This window comes from Lepidochelys olivacea, assembly GCF_965140295.1.
Source record: "Lepidochelys olivacea isolate rLepOli2 genome assembly, chromosome: 11".
Classification (NCBI taxonomy): Eukaryota; Metazoa; Chordata; order Testudines; family Cheloniidae; genus Lepidochelys; species Lepidochelys olivacea.
Window position 1 is genome coordinate 46,765,123 of NC_140421.1, and position 22,446 is coordinate 46,787,568.

Genomic DNA, 22,446 nt, shown 5'->3' on the forward strand with positions numbered 1-22,446 from the left:
TACTTTAGAAGAAATATGATTTTGAATACATATGGCTAACTTTGTTGCTGCTTGTTTTATATAGTTGTGAAATGCATATCTCCACCTCTTTTTGCAGCACTGTTGCACCACAATACCTTAAGGCCTGGATTATTCTAGTGCACGAAGAGAAGCTGTGTAATTTAGATATAAAGAAAGATATAAAAGTTGGCTGGATGCAGCAGGACACAGGTGCCAAATAAGAGTTTTTACAACTTTCTTGTACTGGGGTGTATAGATTTGATTTTTTTTTTTTTTTGGGTGTGTAGAAAGGTCGCAGCACTTCTTGCCTGTTTTGATGGCACAGTTTCTGGGTTTGTGGCCCTTGTTTGCTGGATCAGAGTTTTTGTGGGACTGGGCTACTAGGTCTGGAATTTTAAGGGACAGTAAGAGCAGTGAAACATCTTCTCTATTTATACATTTTTAATTTAAGGGCTGGGGTCCCAAAAATTGGCTGGGTCCAGAAGGACCTGGATTTTTGCAGCACTCCTGTGCTGGGGCACACTAGGGCCCAGATTTTGCAGCAAGAAAGACTGAACATGTTACCAGTTGAGGCAGTGGGATTTGGTGCTGGGGACAAAACCTGGCAGAATTTAGCTTTCACTCAGACTTGACATGCCGTCTGTTAAGGCACTATATTATTCACACCCAACCAATTCCAGTGCCCAAATAAATACATTTACTCCTGAGTGACCTGCCTCTTTCCACCGCAGGTTCAGTGACCAACCCTATAAACAGCAGTGAGTAAGAGAGGGGACGCCGGGAAAAACAGAGCAAGTCAGTTTCGCTGCTTTGGCGAGGCCCCAGCAAGATTTTGCACACTTGTGCATGGCACTGAAGTAATTTCAGGATCTCAGGCTCTTCCTCCCGTAGTGGCTGCTCGGGAGTTGCAAGCTTGCGAGAAAGGTATCTGTATGGGCGAAGGGGGGACGGGACCAGCCACTAGTAAGGCACACAAGCAAGGTCCAGGCTGCCAATGCCAACTTGGGGGCTGCACAAGGACCAACTCTTTGTCCTTGGCCAGGCCCGGAGAACGCACGCACCCTTCAAAGGTAGAGGAGCGAGAGAGCGTGCGCGCGCCGCAGCCCAGAGGGGGGCGCGCTCTACCAGCCAGGGAGCGAGCGCCCATTCCCCCGCCCCCATGTCGTTTGGAACTTTGCTGATTGCAATATTCTCAATCCGAACGTAGCGACACAAGGGGGCGGAGGCGATAGAACGCTCGGCTCTTCCCCGTTCCATCCGGCCTCCTTCCCCCCAGTGGAAGATCGCGTTCTCTCTCTCCCCTCTTACCCCCTGCCCCGCCGCGGGAGCCCGCTTTGCAAAAAGGGGGCACGCCAGCGCCACCCTCCGGCCACCGAGCCGCACTGCACCCTCCCCCCGTCTCTCCCCCCTGCTCCGACTCTCAATGTTCCACACTGCCCGGCCACAGAGCCTCCTCTGCTGCTTTATATCCCCCCGGCTTCCTCCAGCCCCTCCACCGATACTGTATCCCCTTCCCTCCCCCCCTCCATCCCTCCCCTCCGACCTAACACCGGGACAGGACGGCTGCGAAGGTAAAGGAGAAGCGGGTTAGGTGGCTGCAGCAGGAGCCTGGGCGAGCTTGGTGGGGGGAGGAGGAGAAGGAGGAGGCGCGGGGGCGGGGGGGGGAAGGTTGGTAGAGGGAGCTTTGTTCTTGTTTTCAGCGCTTGCTGCCTGTCGGTGGCCGGGAGAGAGAGGAGCCGGGACTGAGTTCACGCCTCACTTGGTGCACACACACCATGCTGATCCTGGAGAGCCTCCTACCATAACAACCCCTCCGTACCCTCCTCGCTGGAAGCTCGATCTCTCCCCACAAAGCCAACGGGGGCGGGAGGAAGGGGGCGAGTGTGTGTGTGCAAAGCTGCATTTCAACCCTGCTGCAATTTCCTACTAGGAGCTTCATTTTCTTTTTCAGCACACCCCCCCACCCCCATTTGGGTGCCTCCCGCGTGTATCTATATAATTTTTCCCCCTAAAAATGTCGGTCTGTTTTGTACAAACTGATCAAGAATCGGTGGCGTTGAAAGCTTTGCAGAAGGTGCAGCTTTAATTATGCTTCTTCCCCCTCCAGGAGCTTTGTGGTGGCCAAATGCAATTCTTGCTCCTGGCCATGTAAATAACCGAGGCTTCTGCTTTCTGAGTTGTTTTAAATGTACGGTGTTTTAAAAAAAAAAAATCACTCCTCCTCCTCACGGCCCTTTAAATACAAAGAGACAGAGTGAGTGTAAATTTCAATCTGAAATCAGCCGGAGTGTTATTGGCCATATATTGTCTCAGAGAGAGGGGGTGGTCTGGCTGCTTGGACCCTATACAATACTCTGCTCCAGTGTAAATATTTACAGGGTATTAGTGACTTTTTAAAAAACATTTTCAGCGAGGTCTGTTACTGACAATGTGTCATAAGTTATTAATGCTTCATTGCCTGAAGGACCCTGCTAAAGTCCCTGTCTCCTGGCTTCGCATAAAGCAGACAATTGATATGTTGTCTAAGGTATGGGGAAAAGTGTGAATGGGCTTTAAAAAAACCTGGAGAGCTCTATATTTAAAAAGAAAAAAGTGTAAATATTACTTTGTAACTGTCAAACTGCAACCTACAGTAAACTCTGCTTTTTCCCCCTCCCCTCTCTTTTCCTCCCCCAAAAGTTCACCACCATGTCCAGTGACAGGCAAAGGTCAGATGATGAAAGTCCAAGTACCAGCAGTGGTAGTTCAGATGCAGATCAGAGGGACCCGCCAGCACCAGAACCTGAAGAGCAAGAAGAAAGAAAACCTTCTGCAACCCAGCAGAAGAAAAATACCAAACTATCCAGCAAAACTACTGCTAAGCTATCCACTAGTGCTAAAAGGTAATAACTATAAGAAGTGATTGTAAAACATTCTATCGCTGTATTTTTTTTAACTGTAATATTTGCACTGCATTTTTAAGACAGATGGATTCTTGCAAAGCTGTGTTAGGGAGTCATTTACTGAATTACAAACTTTTTTGAGTTAGGAGGCTGTCAATCAATAGCTTCAATAATGAGACTGTTAGTAAGCTAACCATTAAATAAACTTGTCACATTTCTTTGGAAGAGACACTTAAGAACTGTATAACTTTAAAAATTAAAATATTGGCTACTAAAAGCTTTTATTCACCAACATGAATTTTATCCTTGCAAGTAGTATGAGAACTGTAAACATTTTTTCCATCTGAGTTCAAAGGCTTAGCCTTTCTTCTTTATTTGTGTAGAGTACCATCCTTCTGGTGGATTTCAATAGACTGTGTGTACTGTTGACAATCAGTGCTATTGAATATAAAAATATTTACAAAAACTTAACTGGTGCAAAAATAGATGGGTTTGGGATTGTACTTATAACTTTCTTTTCATGCCAACATTCAGTATATCCTTTATATACAGTAACCTAATATAATGTCAGGTTTCAGAGTAGCAGCCGTGTTAGTCTATATTCGCAAAAAGAAAAGGAGGACTAGTGGCACCTTAGAGACTAACCAATTTATTTGAGCATAAGCTTTCGTGAGCTACAGCTCACTTCATCGGATGCAATATAATGTGTTATTCTCTAGTTCTTACTTGGGAAAAACTACCAACTTCAATAGGACATTTGCCTTAATAGGGCCTGCAGAATCAGACTCTGGAGATTAATATATAGCCTCTACTTTTAAGTGTCAAACTTCACAAACCTCTTGTAGTCGATTTGATAAATATCTGTATTTACATATAAAATTTCTGTCAGACTGGCTTTCAGTAAGTATTTTCTTTAACTTCAGCCATGTGAAACAGGCAGATTTTAAATCCCTTGATCTGCTGTGGTCTTTTGAGATAAGACACAATTTACTAAACCTTTCCCTTAAATTCACTTTTCCTTCAGAATACATATTACATTATGGCCAATAGCAAATAGATCTGAAGAGTAACAGTGAAAAAATGATTTTTTAATTTTAGAGTCAGTTCTCTATTGAACAACTTTGTGCTTTGCTTATTCAGCATGGACACTGTAGCTCAAACTTTCATAAAGACCTCAGGAGTTTTATATTCCAGTTCAGTAAATACTCCTTGAAATGTTAAAGTGTTAGCCATAAGTAAAATACTATCTGTATTTTTCACTGATTTTTGTACTTGTAAAGAAATAGAGGTCTAAAATAGGAATATCTAAGGTAGATACTTTAAATCAGGCCTGGTCTACACTTGAAACTTAGGTCAACCTAGCTACATTGTTCAGGGGCCAGGCTGTGAAACATTTCATACCATATGACATAATTAGGTTGACCTAACCCTCGTTGTAGATGCAGCTAGGTAAGTGGGAGAACTCCATCGACCCAGCTATCTCCTCTTGAGGGGGTGGATTTACTATAAGTGACAGAAAACCCCCTTTTGTTGCTGTAGTAAGTGTGTACAGTACAGCAATGTTGCTTGACACACTACAGCTATACCATTTGTCAGGTGGACATACCCTCAGTAAAGAAGCTAAAGTATTTGATTATTTGTATAACTTGTAGTATAATATGTTTAAGATAATGCTTTTGTCAGCCCTTTTGAAAAGCTTGAGATGTATTGTACAGAAAATCTGTCCACTGAATTTTTCAGTGTGACTTTCTTTTCCTCAATCATGATGGGGTCTGATTCCACATATCTTGAGTAGTACTGAGTCATCTAATTGAACTTAATAGGACTATTCCTGAAAGGTCTTTCAGGATCAGGTTTTGTTTATCTCATTTAAATTGGAATCAATAGCATATTGACAGTTGTTCAGTCTTATTTTTATGGGCCTACTTTTCTAAAAAGTTAGTATCTCTTGGCTTACAGATAATTAGCAGCAAGAAACAAAATTTCTTTAGTCCTTAGAAGTAGTTTAATACACACCTTTTACACTAAGCATATTTTTCTGGATAACTTGTTTAATTGACAAAAAGTTTAGAAAATATTCTGGATATTATTAGCACTTCTGTAACTGCTGTCAAAGGAGACAGTGAAACGATCATGGATTATTTCTGATTAAGATAATTTATTTTACTAATATTATATAAAAACAGCAAAAATACTGTCTTATCTTGGGAGAGGAGTGTGTGTACAGAAGCAAAGTTGGTTCTCCAAGAATTATTCCAGTAATAAAAGCAGCTTGGGAAATTTATAGATTTACTATTTAAATACAGTATGAAGCAGCAGGTAAAATATTGTCAAAAACATCCACTTAGTCACAATATAGCTTATTAATTCAGCCTCAGTTACAGCTCTGTTGCACTGGTTTAAAGTCATTGTCAAATATGCCTGTATAGTCCCCCCCCTTCCCTCATTTGCATATAAGCTTGAAAAGAAAATCTCTCTGGTAAAAAGCATTTAGATATGGATAATAGTTACTTTTATGAGTACTTGTGGGATATTTCTACCTATCTCAGGTGTAAATGTTCTACCTATTTACTGTATCAAGTAAGAAAAAAGCTGCAAAGTTTCTCTGTTATGGGATTTGGGTTATGCCTCTGAGAACAAAGAGGAAGCAGCCATGTTAGCATTACTGAAGGCACAGCCAATCTTGCATTTAACTGCATGGTGGTAGAGGGCAGTGTAATTCCTGATTTATTCTATAGACTATCTCAAATGCTTTGTGTCTGTTCTCATTTCACCCACAGAATTCAGAAGGAGCTAGCTGAAATAACCCTTGATCCTCCTCCTAACTGCAGGTATGTAACAACTTTTTAAATTGTGGACAGTGATCGGAAATTAAAACAGGTAGAGATGTTTGCTCAGCAGAACAGACAAGCAGTTATTTAATGTTTGTAAGTGGACAACTATAATATAAACATTGTGTAAGGTAAATTGAACAATTGTCAGGGAACATTTGATAACGTATCACAAAGTTTGGATTTTCAAGTACATGTAGTAGTTGTCTCATTGAGATGGATATGAATGGTAGAGTTGGTTCAGTAGATTTTTCTGCAGAGGTTCATTGCGTATTTTAAAGTCAGTGTTATATAAACTTCCAAATGTACTAAAGCTTTGAAGTTTCTGCTTGTACACAATTTTAACTTACCTTTTGAGTGCTGAGATATAGGAAAGTGACGATGCTCTAAAATTTAGATAAATAACTGTGTGAGATTTATTTTTTACATTTTTCATCTTATTACAGTGAAGTGGTTTAGAGTAAAGCTGAAGTATTACATTTAAAGTTTCTGTCTATTGGCCAGAGATTGTATTGTCTTGATACATGGTATTTTAAGGAAATTCCCTAGTGGAGTGAGAGACTATTGGTAGTTTTAGAAAGTGAAATTAGAGTGTATAAGAGATTAGTGATTTATGCAGTCTTAAAGAAAATTAAGACTAGTGTGGTGAAGAGTCCATAAGAAACTTAAACAGTAACATAATTGACTAAACCAACTTTTTATCTTTAAAACTTGCTGAAAAATTATCAACTGCGGTGCATATTTATTTTAAGAAAAGATTTCATGTTGACTGTAAGCTTCCAATGTTGAAATCTGTAATAAATCTTTTTAGGTTTAAATAAGATACCTTTCTATTATACATATTTCAGCAGGCTGTCTGTGCATAAAGGGTACTTAGTTTAACGGATATTGTACAATGCCGGCATTGTTCATATGTGAGAATACTGCAAATATTCTGGAGTTTTATTTGGCTTTTTTGGTATATTGAGTAGTTGGAAGACTTTGGTAAAAGGAGTTTTTACAACTCAGTAAAGATGTATTTTTTCATATTTGTATCTGGATGCCTGGGATTTATCACAACTTTGTTCTTTTATTTGACTTTTACGAGAAGGGTATCTTATCTGGAGAGGTTCATGCCATGGATGCCCTGTAATAGTTTTATGTATATGTGTGTATGGTCACTGTCTTCCCTGATCAAAGCAGTATGGCTCTCTAGTTTTACATCCCCTTCATTTTAGAGCTATCAGAGACCAAAAGGTGGCATGGTATGGGAGAAAGGGTATTCCAAGGAAATAAGCCAGAGGTGCTTCACTTTTTACTTTCAAAGCGTGTCTTGCTCGTTACCCATTTTGGGCACATTACATTACAAATGACTTTCAGAAGGAGATATTTACCCTCTGCTGTAACATCTGATACAAGCATATTTAACCTCTGGGAAAATTTGCTCCTCTGGTATCAGCTTAAGTATATCTACATAGATAAAGTCTTCAGGGTAGACATGACCAACCACAGCACAGGGACCATTGTTAAGAACTAGGAAAAAAACAAACAAAAAAGTCTAAAATTATTTGATTTCTGTGAGAGTGCGTGGAAAAAATATTTTTGGCCATTGAAGAAATCTATAATTCTATTCCTGTGTGCCTCATACGTATTATATTTAAAGAGAAATTGCAGCATTTTCCTCAGTGCAACTTTTTGGCACGTACCTTCCACCTTGTGTAAGATCAGCAATATATGTGAAAAAGACCTTGGTGCATCCCTCTTTAGACGAGTCAGATTTTTGAGATGAACAATATGGGCAGAGAATTCCATGGACTCCAGGAGCACCATAGATTGGAACTCAAAACAGAGGGTTTTATTTATTTATTTATTTATTTATTTTACAGAAAGCTTTTAATAGGAAATGAATGCAGCATTTTGTTGCATGTAGAATAGTGAAGCGGAAAATATCATATACCTTCTTATAGCACAGATTTGGCAGCAGAAACTGACACAGCAGATGCATGCTATACCTCAATTGCTCTGCGTGCAATAAGTGACAAAATTCTATTTCGCCTCTTACGTATTTGAGGGAAATGTAATTTCTCAGAGATGGTAAAAAAACAATGTCAGTTAGATTTGGGCTCATAATATAGGTTAAAAGTGTGTTTAAAAAATTAGAAAGGTTTGCTATTCATTAAAAATGTCCAGAAGAAGTTTCTTAATGGTAATGAAGAGTGTTTTTTTCAATTTGACCATAAATGTGCCTGTCTTATTTGCAACCATAATGTTGCAGGATCACGGCAGCACATAATGCAAAATTGAATGGTAACAAAAATGACTCATTGTACAAGCAGAAATGCATAAATGGTAAAAATAAATTAGATGTGTAAAATTCCTTAGTGCTAATAAGGTGATAGTACTACATGAAAGACAAAGTATTACTGTTTAACAGGATGCAATACAAGGGTTGAATGGTATTTATCCATTGTGTAATGTGTTTTGTGTAATGTATTAACAATTTTCGTAAAAACTGTTGGGGATAATACATCATAGAATAATGTTTAGTTGCTGCTCAATAACTATAAGCATGGTACTGTACAAACTGCTTTCCATGCCATTTAAAACATGTAGCTCATGCTAAGTGTAATTGTTTTAGCTGATGAATATTCAATGTTCAGCAGACACTTGAGGGTCTCAGTAAGTAAATCTGGTCTGCATTTACCTGGCCTAAATGTATCCATTTGTTACAGCTCTGTCAGGAGTACAGGGCTACAGACAGGGTGATGGCTTTAGGTATTAGTACATCAGCCATTGAGCTGCATAGGTCTGTCTGATTTTACACAAACCGGAATATGCTTTTGTTCCATTTGTAGCAGTGGGTAAAAAAAGTTACTTAAGTACAAAATATGAAATGCACTAAAATTACAAATTAAAAAAAAGCTTAAGAAAACTAGCCCTTTGTAGCTAGACTCATGTCTGACTGGTGGGTAGACCTCAATTCACGAACAAGAAAAGTGTGGATTTCCCCTGGCTGTTTAAACCTTCCCACAGCCACATCTACAGCATCTGTTTTGTAAACATGCTAAAGTCCTAAGTGAGATTCACATTGCTTGAGTGCTCAGGGTTGCCCTTTGGTTTCTATTCAAGGTACTTGGTAAAGGCTGTACCCTGCTAAATCATGTCACACTGTGAACTTCTCTGACTTGAGTAGGATTTCCCCAAGTGCAATGATGGCATGATAGGGCCCCAGAAATCTATGTTAAAAGAAACTTAAGATTCAGATTTAAATAACAAAAGCAAGGAAATTAAGTGCCACTTTATCCTTAAGACCTCTCTTGTGTCTAAAGACAGGAGTCTTGGATGAGTGATTCCAAGATATACTGTAATACTAGGACACAGAGGTAGATTGAAGACAGAGAACCTTAATGCCAAATTTTCTTGCTTTTGTTGGCTTTACTCAGTACCTTACTGTTTGATACAGTGTGTTGTATTTAATGTCTTTTCTGCATTTCACACTATAAAGCAGGGCTTTAAAAGGTCCTTCTTACTCCATTGCATCTAGGCAGCTCTTTTTCAAACCATGGTCAAATGCTCAAACATGCTTCAAGGTATAGAAGTGTGCCAAATCTCACCTTTATACATTTTCAGAATAGTATTACAAGGTTCTTTTTCACATAATGCATTGTAAATCCATGCTGCTGAGATTTTCTTATAGGTTTGACACATGTCTGGAATAACTTTTTAGTGCATAGCACAAAGCTATTCTAGAATGGAAGTCACTACTCCTTAGTTAAGGCTGCATCTGAGTCTGCAATTCTGAGATGTGCCACTCAGAAGCTGCAGCTGAAAGGGAATGGGGGAAGGGTGGCTTTGTTTCACTGTTGCATTTTCTGGATTCTTGCTATTTCTTGGCACAACTTAGAGCAGTTCCTAGGATGCTGTAAATTTCAGCAACTTCCCAGGATTGCTGATGAGCTGCTCTGCTGCTCCAGAATAGCTGGAGTGCACATTTTCCTGTTTCTTTTCTTCTCCTGCTTTCCATTCCAAAATTAACCAGGGCTTGTCTATGAAAGAAAGTTGCACCAGTTTAACCTAACATCTTAATTTAAACAGATTTAGTTATACCGGTGAAAGTGTAACCCATGCATGGTTGGTGTGGCACTCTGTCCCACGTCTAGTGGCACCTAGCCCAGCTAGAGACTGAGTCTGCTACAGCATGAGCTAGCAGAAGAGGCTCATGGTCCCAGGTTCAATCCTGCCCACCAGCGATTGGGGTCTGTTGGCGTTACACAAGGCCTATGTTACCACATTTATTTCAGTTTAACAGTGGTGGGTTTTTTTTGGTTTAGCTTCAGTTGACTGGCAACAGAAAACAAGAGTGCCCACCACAAGGGCTTGCCCTAGTGTAACTAAATGGGTTTAAAAACAGATTGAATTTAAACAGGTGAATTTAAACACGTAGACCAAGCTGTAGTCTCAGAACTCTGCACTGCTTTTCTAACATAGTCCTCTCACGCAATGCTTACAAATTTTACCAGATACCTGATAGCTAGATGCCTAAACGTACCAGGCAAAGTCTGCAAATGGAAGAGTCCAAGGACAGTGCCCAAATAAGACGGTCAACTCCTCCCTTCCCAGGTGTTGGGAAATTCTCACCAAGATGCTGTCCCTGTAATCTGCTGAAGGCTCCATCTTTTGTATCAGCCTCTGGCTATTAGACAACAGATTAAATTTGAAACCTCATCTCTCAGGCTGCTGGACAGGAGTAAGAACATTTTCCTTCTGCATCTGTTCTCACAGTGCGGTTGCTTTTGCTACTGCAGAAGTGGGCATGAGGTGGGCGGAGCTCTGCTCCTGTACCTTTCCCTAGATGTGTTGGCTGAGGAAGTTGGATAGTGGGTCTGCTATCCTGTGCAACCTTGATTTTCCACCTCATTGAATAGCTCTGGTGCCCATGTCATAGCTTCCCAAGCAATAGTAGAATAAAATTTCTCTGTTTCACTGATGTCCGCATTTTTCTGAGTGCCAACAGTTTTCACTCAGCTTTACTTGGGAAAGCTCTAAGTAACAGCAGCCGCACTGGAGCTGTCTTTCTGCAAGCTTGGGAAGACAGCACAGCAATGGTTAACACACTTCAGATTTGGAGGATTTTCTTTGCAACAGTAGGTCCGGAAATTTAAATGAAAGGTCTGAGTTTGTAAAAGGTGTTGGACACTCACAGAGAGAATTCCGACTCATCACAGATACAAATAGATTTTTCAAGCCCAATATATTAAGATTTGTTTGTTCCAGTAACAGTTTCTTGATACAAGAACGGTGATAGACTGCAACAAAAGCTGCCCTTAACCCTGGTTAAACTTGCAACAAAATTCATTATTTGTGAGCCGTTCATTTTAAATTATCACTGTACAGAAATGCTTTGAGGTTTTCCCAAGCTTTGTTTTTAAATAAAGCTTTTCCTTTATGATTACATCATTACTCATAAGTCCCTTGAAATAAGCTCTTCCACGCAGATTTTCAGTTATGTTGCTTGTATAATTAGCTTTAAATTAGTTTATAAACCTCATATTTTAAAACATGAAGGATTTTTGCAAAGGGAATTTACATATGGTCTCTGCCTTCATCTGGTTGATTTGAGTGATATGTAATTTGTACCTGTGAACATCGGTGAGTCTACAATAAAACAACAGCAGCCTACTCCGTTTACAGTTTATCATGTGTCTATAAACAAGGGAGTTGCATGCCAAAGACTGCCTTTGGCCCATACTATGCAATTAGTAACCCAAGAGACTTGGGTTTTGTTATATTACCTTGTCTAATGGTAGCACCATAGCATGCATTGCAGTACAGTGCAGCAGGACTCTGGCATTTCCAAGGATTTCAGCCTCTGGCTAGTAGGTGACTTTCAATATTTCAGTACCATAGCCTCTCAGGCACCCTTTGTCCCTCTGTTAGGGCTTTAAAACTTGCCAGTTTACAACTACTGCGTCCATTTGGTGAGCCAATGAGTGCATCCCAGCCAGAATTGTGTGATCAGAAGGGAGTGGAATGTTGGCCCCAGGATTATTCTGTTCTGCCCTTATCAGAGGGCTCAACTCTGGGAGGGAGTGAGATCTACCAGGAATTCTCATGGAACTTTACAGAGGAATGCTTCTTGTGTGCCATTGTGGCTCTGGGCCACTCAGTTCAATGGGACCTTACTGGTATGACAGGTTATACAAGTGTTAAAGTACAAAAGGTATCTGTGAAAGGTAAGATCCACCCACGGTAGGGCAGTACACCGTTGGGGTTTGATCCCCTCAGTGCATTTTTCAACAGAATCCACTCCTGATCTGTTAGCACAATGCCACCACCACCAGCCCTCCTTCTGACTTTTGGCTTAGGGAGACACTGCCAGGGTCCCCTTACCCCCATTGATGGCTGGCAGCTGTAGTGGTCCTTTAGAGCTGTTCGTAGTCTCCTAGGACTGGGTGTGTGGGCAAAGGTGGCTACAAGCCACTTTTCTGCTCAACCTCAGGTCAGGATCTGGCCCTATATAATTTTCAGTAATATCTTCTGTACCAGCCTTAAATACCAGTAGTCATGGTGCCTTGACTAAAACAAGTAGGGTTCTTAATGCTAAAAATGCTCTTGATATTTATCTTAAACTTCACCTGCTTGTCCTGCCGTCTTCACAGGCTATGAATAAAACCTTTCCTCCATGTGTCTTATCTTGAAGCTGTTTATCGACTGATCTGATCCCCCCAAGTCATCTTGTTTCTCAATAAATCTAATTCCCTTCATCTCTCCTCCTATGTCTTATCCTTCAGTATCATTTTTGTTTTTCTCCTTTGTTTTTTCTTTAGTTTACCACTGAGAGCGGAGCGAGCATTCTCGGTGCGGGCATACCAAGACTCTGGAAAGCAGCACGAGCACTTCCCTCCGTTTACAAGTGTACGAATATAGAAGGGAGTTATACCATAGAATAGCACTGGCTTTTGGGGGGCGGGGTGTGGTTTCACACTACAAGCTAATTTAGTTATTACCCATTATCCTTCACCATCCTTTTCAGACTGCTGCTTTCTAGATACAGTAGCTGTCCTTTACATTTTGCCTTTATGTTGTTTATTTCCTCTGATTGGCAAAAGCCTTCACGTTTGTATGGATTACATTTTGTTCGATACCACTTGACACTGGAAATCTGCACTGTAACATTAAACAGCTCCCAGTAGAGAGAGGAGTTGATTAGGCCATGTAAGAATGTGTCATGGGAAGATCCACAAAAATGCCTGTGCTGGGGTTAGGGATCCTCTGTGGTGGAGGAACAAAAGCAAAGGAATAGCAGCCAAAAATGAGCACAATATCAGGTATACAATGCCTTGCATCCACAAGGAAGACTTCCTTACAACTGTAAACAAAACAAAACAAAAAACACCCAGACACCCTTTGTGAAATTGCTATACCAATTGGGCGCCAGAAAAACAAAGATACGAAGCGGAGCTTTCAGTATGGCTCTGTGAATATATATTTGCCCATTATTTCCAACACTATATTTCTGGATACATTCTTACCAAAAACATTTTGCTGCTGTAAGTGTGACAGTTTAAGGAGAAAGAAAAGGAGTACTTGTGGCACTTTAGAGACTAACCAATTTATTTGAGCATAAATGGCACCTTAGAGACTAACCAATTTATTTGAGCATAAGCTTTCGTGAGCTACAGCTCTCTTCATCGGATGTAGCGAAAGCTTATGCTCAAATAAATTAGTTAGTCTCTAGGGTGCCACAAGTACGCCTTTTCTTTTTGCGAATACAGGTTAACACGGCTGCTACTCTGAAACCTGAGTTTAAGGAGAGGGGTCACAAATTCCACAAAACATACTGAGTTCTTATTCAAACAAATGTTTAAATACTTGTAGCATTGGTCCAGCTCTAATGATAGACTATCAGTTCTATCTGAGATTCTTTCTTCATCATTAATCTCTTCAGAGGGTAAATCAATGGGTTGCAACCATTTAAAGATATATTTATCTAACGATAACCTTAATTTAGCTCTGATAGCTACTTCTATCAAGAAATTTGTGTTTAGTTCTTTTTTCTTATAACAAGGACTCAATTTTGGAGGATTAGACTAAACCAGTGAAGAGTGACATAATTTAGTGCAGCAATCACAAATCAGATATGTTTGCCCATTTGTACTAACTGCTTGATTCGGTTACCTTTTCTCATGCAGAGCAGCTGTTAGCTTACTTTGTGAGTAGTCAATGGGAGTACTTAAGCAGTAAGGTGTAAAACACAATCAGGATCTAAGGAAGGAGTACCAGTAAATATGTGATCTATAGCAAAAGTGTGTTATTACTTAATGGATTTTTGATAAACTGGAGAGTGAAAGATGGCTCCAAAATATATCAGTAAGAACCACCCACATCATGTTCTCAGCAATACAGTTTGTTGTTAAGGAATTATTCATTATTCTCTTGAATGTATGTATTCAGTATAAAAACATGCTAGTCTTTTTCCACTTACACTTTCTTCCGTGCAGAGGTTTGGTAACAACTATTTTCCAGAATCCTTTTTTGAGCAGTTTATTCTTTTTCCTGTACTTTTGTGTTTAGTTTAGCACCTTGCAAGGTATAGAACAAGATCCTGCAAAGAGTTGTGTACATGATTAACTCCAGTCATATGAGTAGTCCTAATTAAACTAGACTGAAGAAATATAAAAGCCATCAGAACTAGTTATGGAAGTAAAGCTTCATAATTTATAGATTCCAAGACTGGAAGGGACCATTGTGATCCAATCTGACCTCCTGTATAACACAGGCCATAGACGTTCCCCAAAATAATTCCTACAGCAGATCTTTTAGAAGAACATCCATTCTTGATTTAAAAGTTGTCAGTGATAGAGAATCCACCATGACCACTGGTAAATTGTGCCAATGGTTAGTTACTCTCAGTTAAAAATTTACACCTTATTTCCAGTCTGAATTTGACTACCTTCAACTTTCAGCCATTGGATCATTTTGTATAATTTTCTGCTTGATTACCACTCATTAAATATTTGTTCTTCACATAGGTTCTTATTAACAGTAATCAAGACACTCTCTTTCTCTTTGTTAAGCTAAATAGATACATACATGTTTGCAGGATTGGACCCTTACTATGTAAGCAGCATCCACAATTTCCCTTTTATATATGCTCTGAAATATAGCTATAATTTAGTCAAAGGCTTCATAAAGCTGGTACCAGTCTTCATAGGTATTAGCATCTAAACTGAAGAAATGAAAAAAAAATCCTCTTTATGATAAACTTGTATCTACTCTGGAGCTGCGTAAATCATTTCACACACTTCTTCCCCAAGGACTGGTTGAAGAAGACTGACCTCCTGTCTGTCTGTTTAGAAACCCTAAAAAAAGTCCCCAATAAAAAAAATCTGTTTAAAATAAGATTAGATAGTTTGTTTGATAAGATTTGTAAAATTTAAATAAATGTGTTCTCAGCATTAAAAATATCAGCTTTTCAAGTACTCATTTAAGAGTTTACATAAAGGCCCTTCAGACACCATGATAATGCTGATTAATGTCGTCCTTGTGTATATTTTACACCCAAGTTGCATATTAATCAGCATCAGCAGTCTTTCACACATATTGCTTAATGAACAGTATGTATGGTAAGGTCTGAGCACACTGAATGCATCTCCATCAGATTGTTTTGTCTGTGCATCTCAGTTCAGAGAGTTGGAGTTGCCTCTTCCTGTCACTTAAGGCTTTCTGTACATGGGAACATTTAGGATAATTAATCTGAATTAACTGAAGGTGTGAACTTGAAGTGCCTTAGTTAAACTTCATTGAACCCCTGTGTAGATACTCCCATTCAGAATTAAAGTGGCCTTAATTCCATTTATTTTAAGGCCACTTCAGTTGTGAATGAAAGCCTCCACACAGGTGTTTAATGCAGTTTAACTAAACTACTTTAAATTCACACTTAGTTAATTTGGATTAATTTGCTTGAGTAACCCCATGTAGACAAGCCCCCAGTTTATTTTCTGATTCAGGCCTGAGCTGGAACCATTCTTTGATTATATACTATGTCTTGTAGTACATAAGAGACTGACCAAATCTTCTTTAAGGATCTTCTAAATAGAATAATAGAATATCAGGGTTGGAAGGGACCTCAGGAGGTCATCTAATCCAACCCCTTGCTCAAAGCAGGACCAATCCCCATAACTAAATCATCCCAGCCAGGGCTTTATCAAGCCTGACCTTGAAAACCTCTAAGGAAGGAGATTCCATCACCTCCCTAGGTAACTTATTCCAGTGCTTCACTAGAGATAGTGAAGAATATTTTCATTGTGTTTAGGATTTAAATGAATACATCAAAGGAACAAAGTGTTACTTTCTGAACCTTCCTATAACAACAACATTTATTAACACATCTGTAGCATAATCATTCAGCAACAATACTAAGTCCTGTAATTTAAAAGTGACCTCAAATTATTCAAATACATGGTTCCAGTCCTTACATCACACAATGGAACAGCATGCAGCAAATCTCTTTGTATAGATTCCAAGGCCAGAAGAAACCACTGTGATCCTCTAGTCTGACCTCCTGTATAATACAGGCCAAAGAACTTCCCCTGAATAATTCCTGCATTCCCCATTAAGAGCTTAAGCAACCAAATGGGTTGCTTCTGGGGAATTTTGACCTTTGTTCCTTTTTGGCCCCCCCCCTTTTTTTCTTTTGGTGCTGGGGAGGGACTGGGCCCAGTCCTACATTCCTTGTACACACAACATTGATTGGATTAGCATGATAGAGTAAATACGTCTCCACTGCATAGCTATCTTGAGTGCCAGCAGCACTTGAGCTTCAAACCCAAACCTCCTGATGGGCCAGCCACCTCGAGTTTACAGTGCCACTAAACTTGAGCTAAAGATTTGGGACAGGAGCTGAGTTAGAGGCAACACTGCAGGTGTATCTCAAGCTCACCCTGCAGTGAAGATGACAAGCCCTGAGACATCAGTGAGACTCTGCATGGACACAAGGGCCACCCATCCAGATCAGATTGGAGGATGGGGGCCTTATTCAGGTTTCTGAATTATCCCTTAGGGGGAGAATGTAGCTCCAATTTCAGTGAGGAGAATCATCCCACAGGAGGGAAGCAGTAGAATTCAGAGAAGATTCCCCACCAGGTGAGAATCGTTAAAATAGATTAAGTTGTGGCTGGTGTGTGTGTGTGTGTATGTATATATATATTTTTTAAATCCGCCACTGTGTGTATACAACAGTTTTCTCATTTGTTTTCTGCTTTCCTGTGTGGTGACCTATAGCACAGGTTTGATATTTTCATCTCTATAATCTACAATAATCAATGGGAAATGTTTACTTTTGTTTGCATTTTAAACAGAATTTGGATTTTAAATGCTTTGAGAAAAAAATGAATCTGAATAAGTATATTATCATCAGTAGCACTATGAAAAGAGACATAGCTACATTTCTGTCTGCTGACATTTCTCATTGGGAAGCAGCTATTACCATAGCTTCTGTTTAAGCAAAGGGTGATCATCTAGTGTTCTTCTCTTCATCTCCATGCAGACTTTCATACAGGTTGCAGTATACAGTAGGAGGCTAAGATATGTATACTAAATTATACAATCCAACAAACCCTCAGTACACAAAACCCACTTTGATTTCTGTGGTTGGAGCTCTGTGCACAGAGGGCTCGCTTGAATGATTTCCAGCTTTATTTTCCATCTAAGGGAAAAGTGAAGATGAGGTCTTTGTTACTAGAATAGAATCCATCTACAGGGAGAAAAGTAATCAATGCTATAGTCCCATGAAACTGAATTTAGGTGAATGCATCCTGCTTTATGCCAAATACAGTTTCTGAGGGGGCACACAATTTCTCACATGAAAGGAAAAATACTATAGTATATGAGACTATGCAGGCAACAGCTCTTGGGCAGTAAACGTTACAGGGAAAGCTTAATATTAAAGTACAGGCATAGTATATGACTACAAACAATTCTCTTTGCCAGAAAAGTGGTTTTCTTTCAACTGTGTACATAGAAATATATGGTTGTTATTGTAGCGTCCAATGCCACCCTCCTCCCTCGTCTCCCAGTCTTTAATGTGGCATTTGTAGTATTTTGAGGGTATAAAATAGTAATATGACTGATTTTTTTTCAAGTAAATTTCAGCTGCAGAAAGCGCTAGTTAATAGTCTGTCTGATTTGGTTAATATTTAAAGCCAGAGTCCAAATTCACTGCTGGCATAAGAGTTTCTCAGTGGAATTGCATCCAACAACACCAGCTGTTAATTTGGCCCCAAATGTGGTAATTGAATTTTGTATCTAAGAGGCAGATTGCTGAAAGGGAGTAAAGCAGAAAAATAGCACTGATTCATTTACACATGTGAGAAATACAAAAGCAGAAATGTCATATAAAGTATTACTGCTAACACAAAATACATCAAAATTCAAATAAAGCAAGTAGTCGCTGGAAAAAGTAAATTTTAGAATAAAATTCTTTAAGGAAGTTGTTCTCTTTAAAATGTTTTAATTGTTTGTTTATGCTTCATTGTTTGTACTTTTTCCAGATTAGCATAATTATCAGTTTTAGCATTTGAGAAACACACTGCCTCCTTAGCAATAAAAGAGAAATGTAATAAGAATTAAGGTCTTACCTGCCCCAGAGAGGAAGGTGGAGTTGCTACCTGTAAATAGCCACTTTCGGCCTGCAGCTAGCTGGTTCTGCCAAATGTAAAGGGCCAGCCTCCCGCAAAGCATGCTGGGAAAACATCCCTATACGAGTGCAAACCTGCTGTGGTAGGAGTCAAGTAATTAAAAAAAAGAAAAGAAAAAAAAGAGGGTATTCTGATGTGTGGTAGACTTGTTGTATTGCAAAATATTTTTCTTTGATGGCAATGTAATATGGCAATAGGCTGTTTATATTAACAATGCATCACAATATTTCTTAGTTAAATTGGGCTCCCAGTGAATTATTGCTTCTAAGTTTGCAAAAGAATAAAAATGGTGTTTTTTTTAAATAGGTAATTCATTCCCCAGTAGATTCTAACTGTTGTAAAGTAGATTAAATCTGGGACATAAACTTTGTGGGGGTGGTTCTTTTCATGTTGTACCTTCTGTGTCTGGGAACATGTACAACTAGACCTTGATCCTGCAAGCCTATATGTATGGGTGAATGTCTGCACAAAGTGTGAACCTCCTGGAGGGTGCAAGGATTAAACCCTATGTATAAGTTTACAGGATTGGGGCGGTACTTACTTTTTGTCTACCAAATAGAAGACCGTTCCCAATATTAAGAGTTCTTTAAATGTATTAAGGCATATAAACCACTAGAATTTACTTTTTCTGACTCTCTTTAACATACAAAATACATCTATCTTGCCCTTTCTTTTTGTAGCAGTTTCAATTAAAACATTTTAAATACATTTTAGTCTTCTCCTTCTGCTGCATGTATGTTGCGATAAAGAAACTCCATGCAGGAGCATCACAGAGGGATCAGCATTTCTGTCAGTTCTTTAATCTTTGGGGAATGTTATGTAGCTCCCATATAAACTAGCTTTTATTTTAGAAGCCTAATATTTTCAAAATCCCCTACCATGGTTTCCTTTATCCTGTGGTGTGTCTTCCTGTGGATAAAAGTTGCCATGGCATACTGTGTGATGCATACAAAGGTCTGCTGCTAAATGTCTGGGTACAGGCCCTCATGAGAAGTATATTTGTATATTTAATTTCACTCTCTGGATTTGGGGAGCCCCCCTGTGATGTCTGTGGGTCCCAGGTACTCTGCAATAAGTTGGACCTGAATTCTGCAGCTATGTCCCTGCATGTTATAGTGTAATGCCAACAGACCCCGTTGAACCTGGGACCTCTGGAGCTTAGTGCATGAGCCTCTACCGCATGGGCTAAAAGCCACCTGCCTATTAGCTAAGGCCGTAGTGCAGGTTCATTTTATCTCTCTCTCTAAGTGGTCTCAGTGCTACTAGATGGGACAGAACACCACACCCAGAAGGTGTGTGGGTTACAGTAGCACTGCAAGGAGGCTGATAGGAAGATCTGCTGGAGTTTCATTTAAATGTTTTTAAAATGTATTACTTCAATATGTAAATGATAAATGCAATCTGTACACTTTATATGTCTTGGTATTAGATTCGATTTACTCTATGCCATTCCCACATTGTGCAGGAGATTTTGTACTGACAAACCATCATTACTTCATTGAAAAGTTATTTGGGGAAGCAGAAGCTCTTGGACAGTTTAGATTTTGGTACATGGGGAGGCATGGCAAGCAGTTGGGGATGGGGAAGTGGGGGCAGGACAGGCATCTTACCTGGCTGTTTCAACTAAATGGTAAGCAGGTGAAATTGACATTTAAACTGCCGCTTTGTGGTTTCCAATTTAACACATTGAAGTGAAGGTGTTAGCAATTCACATCTGAGATTTTTTTCAGACTTTCTGCAGACTCATGTAGACACCATTGCATCAGTTTGTACTTAGCTCACGTTTTTTAGGCTGTCTTCACAAATATCTGGGCTAGAAGCCTACAAACACAAATTAAATCTTTCAATCTGGAACACAGTTCTGAGGCAGAGTGTGGATGTTGTGCCAGATTTTTTGGCTGCTGAATTCTTGGGAAGGTGGTGATACCCTGTCATTGAACACCTATGTGCAGAACTCACCACTGAAATACATTGAGGCTGGAGAATAAAAAAGGACAACAGGATACATCTCTACACTGGTAAATCAGTTATTGTATAGGAGATTATCCATACTTCAGAAATTGTTTTAAATTAGGGGTGTTTCAATCAATGGAGGAGTTTGACTCCCTCCCACACCATCAGATATCCCTTATAGCATGAACAAGGCTCTTCTATCCATGTCTATCCTGGGTTACTTTTTTGTATATTTTCTATGTTGTTAAGGGAGGAATCGAACTGGAGTGCCAATGAGAAGCGCAGTCAGGAAAGTAACAAATACTTTCCTCATGGATTGTATTTGCTAAAGGGACAACCAACTTAATTCTCAATTACTGAGGGACAATCTTCACTCATTGATTTACTTTTCTTTTCACAGCCAAGTTTCTGTACAACTTTTCATGAGTGATGTATCCAAGTATTTGGATTCTAATATCTAAACTGTATTGTTAAATCTATTCACCTAAATTTGGGTTATTGCTGATTATATACTCTGTGTATCATATGACTTTAAAAAACTAACTTTGAATTTGTGGATAACCTAAGCACTGTACCCAGATCTTCAGACACTCTTTTCCCAACCTGTGTAGTCTATAATTTTTTTAACATTTGCTTTAATAAAATTTTTTAATCGAAGTTTTAAAGGACTACCACTTACTGGGCAGAATTGTAAAGCGGGGTCAGGGTAACGCTCTGCTTTGTTTCTTTAGCTGTTACACTACTTTTAGCCAAAATAGATTCCAAACGTGCATCTGCCTTATATCAGTATTTGCAATAGTTAATTTTGTCTTCAACTTTACTGCTACAACAGGCATTTTTAGATTTTTGAACATGGAAGACTAAGCATTTTCTGATTCAGGTACCAAATAATAGAATCCATGGTCTGAGGCTTCAGAGTTGGGCTCTGCCTTCACTTGTTTTGGTATGGGTGAAGGAAGGGTGACAATACAAGTTTTCCTACTTCTATACATGAAATAAGCTGGCTAGCTCCCATTTAAAATCCTCCTGAAAAGCCAACTAATCTGGGAAACCTTCCAGCTACAATGGTCACCCACCCACTTCTGCGATTACCTACATAGCACTAGATTTAGAACTTGAGGTGGTAACTTTTTTTAAAAACTGATTCAAAAATATAAGTGCTGAGACTGGTTTTCTGTAATTTGCTAGGCCCATGAATGTTACTGTTTGGAGTCTTCCAGGTATTTATGGACATATTTGTGAATAACAAGTTTCCGCAAATCTTAGCACAAACCAATATTCATCCAAAAATGTGTTTTAGAAGTTTCTTAATTTAGAAACCTTTGGTCATCCAATTGTAAAGCAAACGCAATCATACAGCACATTTAATAAATAAGGTAGTGAACAGTCCATAGACCATTGTTTGTGTAAACTGTTTGTGTTTGTTTTTTTCTAAGTGTTCGCCATTCAGAGAAAGAATAAGTCAAATAGGGCTAGATTTGCAACAGATGTTATTTGCAATGAATGATTTGACAAGCTGTGTTTATATGTCTTGTATCGTACCCACTCATACCTTCAATATGTAAAATCTGTGCACCAGGGATTGGTAGTTGTGTAGAATGCTAGAAAAGTGTAAAACAGTATCAGTCATTATGGCACGATGGAAATGTTGTTTGAGTCATCTGAAAGACCAGACCCTGAGGGCTAGTCAAACTGCAATCAAGAGCAGGTCAGAAAAGGGCAGAGAAGCTCACGTTTGCACTCTGATTGTGGGGCCACTAGTGTAAAGTTACAGCAGCTAGAGAGGCTGGTCTAAATTACACCAGCTGTTAATTATCCTCAGGGTCCAAAACCTCAGTCAGGGACTCGTGCTTTCTAGGGGTCCCATAACCATGTTCTAACACTGGCAGCACAGAAAAGGGTCTGTTATGAACCTGTATCTCACTGAGAGGTGATCCTTGTGACCCAGATATGCTAGCTGTATGGCCAGATTCTGCCAGTGAGGTAATGCAAAGTGGCTGCACTACATTGCACCCAGGATCTGAACTTGGAAGGGCTGAGAAGTGAAAGTGTGATAACAACAGATGCTCCAATTTCCTGTAGAAGTTTTAATACAGTGAACAT

At 39.4% G+C, this 22,446-nt stretch overlaps 1 protein-coding gene across 4 annotated transcripts in view; it reads left to right on the forward strand.

The window, feature by feature from the left end:
- The first annotated feature begins 807 nt into the window (after positions 1 to 807).
- The window catches only part of UBE2E3 (ubiquitin conjugating enzyme E2 E3), an 83,345-nt gene continuing 61,706 nt past the window's right edge, over positions 808 to 22,446 (forward strand). The window contains exons 1-3 of one of the 4 annotated variants that reach the window (XM_084643460.1): positions 808 to 924; positions 2,680 to 2,882; positions 5,663 to 5,713. In XM_084643460.1, coding sequence (XP_084499586.1) covers positions 2,689 to 2,882; positions 5,663 to 5,713 — 245 coding nt within the window. In that variant the 5' untranslated portion in view covers positions 808 to 924; positions 2,680 to 2,688. Of the gene's footprint in view, positions 925 to 1,422; positions 1,572 to 1,709; positions 2,075 to 2,272; positions 2,528 to 2,679; positions 2,883 to 5,662; positions 5,714 to 22,446 lie in introns of those variants that run through there. The other 3 variants (XM_084643459.1, XM_084643458.1, XM_084643457.1) reach the window with 3 other exon arrangements.